We start from the raw sequence: 3,483 nt of genomic DNA, 5'->3' as shown, positions 1-3,483 counted from the left end.
GCGCAGTCGTCGGTAGGACGTTTACGTCTAATTACAGAGGACATGTGTTTTTTTAGCCGCCATGAGGTCCCGTAAAAACACTTTAATGTCACCCTCTCTCGTTCGTTTAAAAAGGTTGCCAAGTCAGCAAATAAATGAGGACGGTTTTTAAGGCGAAGTAATTACGATGACGTCAGAGGCAGCGTCTTTACTTTTCATTAGAAGGACTAGTTATTAAAAAAAGTACCTGTAATAAGTACATGCTTTTAATAAAATTCAAACATTTCATGATTAGGATTTCGTAATTATAATTAAAAGATATTAATCTAAAATTAATAATTAATGTGAAACATCGTTTTATTATAATAAAGAACAACTTGTACATTTAAGTAAGGTAATTATTAAATTTATTTTATCAACATTTTTACTAATAATTATTTTTTTTACATTAGGAATAATAACTGAAAGCCTATGCTTTTTAACCAAGTGAGAGTGGAAATATCCGTTTCAGCTCGTGTTTTTTTTACCGAGCGAGAGTAAAACTGCTTTCATGTCCTCTACAGGTCGCATTTCTCAATTAATACTCGTGAAATTTAGTGAGCAGGTTCTATGATAATTTATGATTTCATTTAGAGCCTAAGCAAATTCTAGGGATTAGTTGCCAAACGGACCCCAGGCTTCCATGAGCCATGGCACAAATGTCGGGACAAAGCGAGGAAGAAGAAGAAGGTGTTTTTTTTGTCGATGGAGTTTTTATAAAAATAAAAAACTAGAGGAGACATGAGGGCAAGTGAGGTCTACAGCTCACGGGGTTACTATAGGTACTTAGGTAGTAGGTACTTTAGTAGGTAATTTAGTTTATCACCGGCATGTTTGAAATCAATCTCGAACATGTTTATTCGAAACACATTCTAGTGAATTATGGCATATTTTATCAATGTCAAGGCGGTATGACGTGAAATATTGACGTGTAAGCCACGGGAAAACGCGCTTCTATTGGGTCGACGTTCTATAAATAAAAATATGGTCCCATCCGGTAGAAAGCTAGCTTATCTATCTATTTTTTCAAAAAGTAGAAGTGCTAGTCTGTTAACAAGGGTCGGAAAAACGCCCGTCATTTCAAATACATAACCTTGTTTCATACAACAGAGAGGAACTCTCTTTTTATACCAATGTCAACGATTAAATATGCCACAATGACGTCCGTAGACTGTGAACAAACATGTTCGACTCATAAATGGGTTCATAAATTTTTTTTTTTTTTTTTTTTTTTTCCCTGGCTTTCCCCTCTTGTGTTTTGGCAGGAGGGATTTTGCCAATGACGACGTTTTAAGACGTACCACGCACGATAAGCATGTTCAGTGTATGATAAATTTTGGTTTGGTAAAAGGACTTATGGTAGGTACCTAAAACAAAAAACATTTATTGTTAAGGACATCACAGACAACACAGGACATGTACAGTTTATTAGAAAAAGAGCGGGAAAGGTAACAGTTTTGACAATTAGAAGGCATACCAACATAAGGAGAGATAAGAAATGGACAATAGACATAAGATAAGGTGATTTTACTAGAAAATGTAGAGCCGTTAAAGTTTTATATTATTTTCTTGTATGTGTTTAAGAAGAATTCCAGTGATGGGAGGATCCATGAGAACTAGAAGCGTTTGAAAATTGATAGGCCGCGGGATATTATTCGGTAATACATCATATAACGAGCGGTTAAGTCTATTGCAAGAAAAGAAAATGTGATCCGAAGTTCCTTCGTCAAGACCGCACTCGCATAAAGAGCTGTCCCGCACCCTAATTTTTGCGAGGAATACAGGAGTACAGACATGACCCAATCGGAGACGGCAGAGTGTAGACGTGGCCCATTTACTAGCAGAACGAAAACGGAAGAACCACGGTTTATGAGGTATAATTGGTTGTATGATTCCATAATGTTTTCCAACATGGCGTCTAGAAGAATCCCACAATTCTTGCCAATCGTCCCTCGAGTCACGGCGAGCTTTAATCATTAAGTCAGACGCTAGAACCATGTTGTGAGTCTCCGATCCATTAAGGGTGGCCTGCTTAGCCCACATGTCGGCGTTCTCATTGCCGTCGATCCCACAGTGACCCGGAATCCAGACTAATGTTACTTGTAAACCTATTTCTTCACATCTGTACAGTAGTTGTTTAAGTTTCAGGATGAAAGGGGAAATCATTTTCATTTTGAGCTGGTTACCTGATACGGCTTGGAGGCAGCTTTTGGCATCAGAGAAGATGATAACTTTGGGAATTTTGTGAGACTCAACATATGCCACTGCTTCCATTAAGGCAATTGATTCCCCAGTGAAGACGGAGGACTGTGAGGGACATTTGTATGATAAGAGGATGTGGTATCTAGGGATCCAAACTGCTGCTCCTACACAGCTATTGGGGTTCAATTTTGAAGCATCAGTGAAGATTGGTAAGAAATCTTGCCATTTTTCCAATTCTTTGTTTAATTTAATATTAGCTCCTGGATCATTTTTGTTGATGTTAAAATCTAAAATTACACTGGGGCAGTAAGTTAAATAATTATATTCAAATTCAAATATTGGGTTTTTCTCTGTGTTATAAAGTGAGGATGGGAGGTTTTCAATTTTTCTGAAGCTGGTAATGAATCTTGGTGTTTGTTTATGGGTCCAATATGCATTTACAGATACCACAGATGAGAGAGCCTGTAAGCGAGGAATGAGGGGGTGATTGGATATCGAACAAGCCCTCAAAACATATCGGTCTGCAAGGAGTTGCCTACGGAGAAAAAGGGGAGCTTCCACACACTCAACCTGCATGGCATTCTTTGGTGAGGATCTCATGGCTCCAAGAATGATCCGAAGACATTTGGCTTGGATAGCGTCTAACTTCTTGAGAGCTACTTTATTGCAAGGTTCTAGGACAAATGAACCATAATCCATTTGGCTACGAATTATGGCATTATAGACAAGTTTTTGGCAGTAGGGATGAGCGCCCCACCAGACCCCAGACAGGGATCGGAGCACATTAATGCCATTTTCACATTTGTCAACAACATGATTTAAATGAGGAACACCTGTCATTTTGGAGTCAAATATAACACCCAGGAATTTTACACTTCTGCTGTTGGGAATAATCTGGTCCTCATAGTAGAGAACAACATTAGGAATGGAGTGGCTGCGTGTAAAAGTGACTGTGCAGCTTTTGGAGGGTGAAAGTGAAAGGCCATGTTCATCCAACCAGTCTTTGAGGTACACTAATGCCTCATTCAATCTTGTAGATGCATCATCTATATTGTGGGCTGTGGTATAAACCACCAAGTCATCGGCATATTGCAGAATGTTGCAGAAGGGGAGGACAGATTGCTCAACATCAAATGTATAAAGATTATATAGAAGAGGACTGAGGACGGAGCCCTGGGGAAGGCCTTGCCATACAGTTAAAGGTGGGTGGAAGGTATTCCCAGTTCTGATTTTGATGGTTCTTCCCATGAACAGCTTGCAGAT

At 39.0% G+C, this 3,483-nt stretch overlaps 1 protein-coding gene across 1 annotated transcript; it reads right to left on the bottom strand.

The window, feature by feature from the left end:
- Window positions 1–1,227: 1,227 nt before the first annotated feature.
- Window positions 1,228–3,019, bottom strand: LOC133518085 (uncharacterized). Its single transcript, XM_061851661.1, has 2 exons — window positions 2,205–3,019; window positions 1,228–1,385 (listed from the first exon to the last, which is right to left on the bottom strand). The coding sequence occupies exons 1-2, from the start codon at window positions 2,917–2,919 to the stop codon at window positions 1,309–1,311; spliced, it is 792 nt and encodes a 263-aa protein (XP_061707645.1). The 5' UTR covers window positions 2,920–3,019; the 3' UTR covers window positions 1,228–1,308.
- Window positions 3,020–3,483: the final 464 nt, after the last annotated feature.

Source organism: Cydia pomonella, chromosome 5 (genome assembly GCF_033807575.1).
Source record: "Cydia pomonella isolate Wapato2018A chromosome 5, ilCydPomo1, whole genome shotgun sequence".
Taxonomy (NCBI): domain Eukaryota; kingdom Metazoa; phylum Arthropoda; class Insecta; order Lepidoptera; family Tortricidae; genus Cydia; species Cydia pomonella.
Note: the sequence above shows the minus strand (reverse complement) of the source record. Positions and strands in the feature narration are given on the sequence as shown.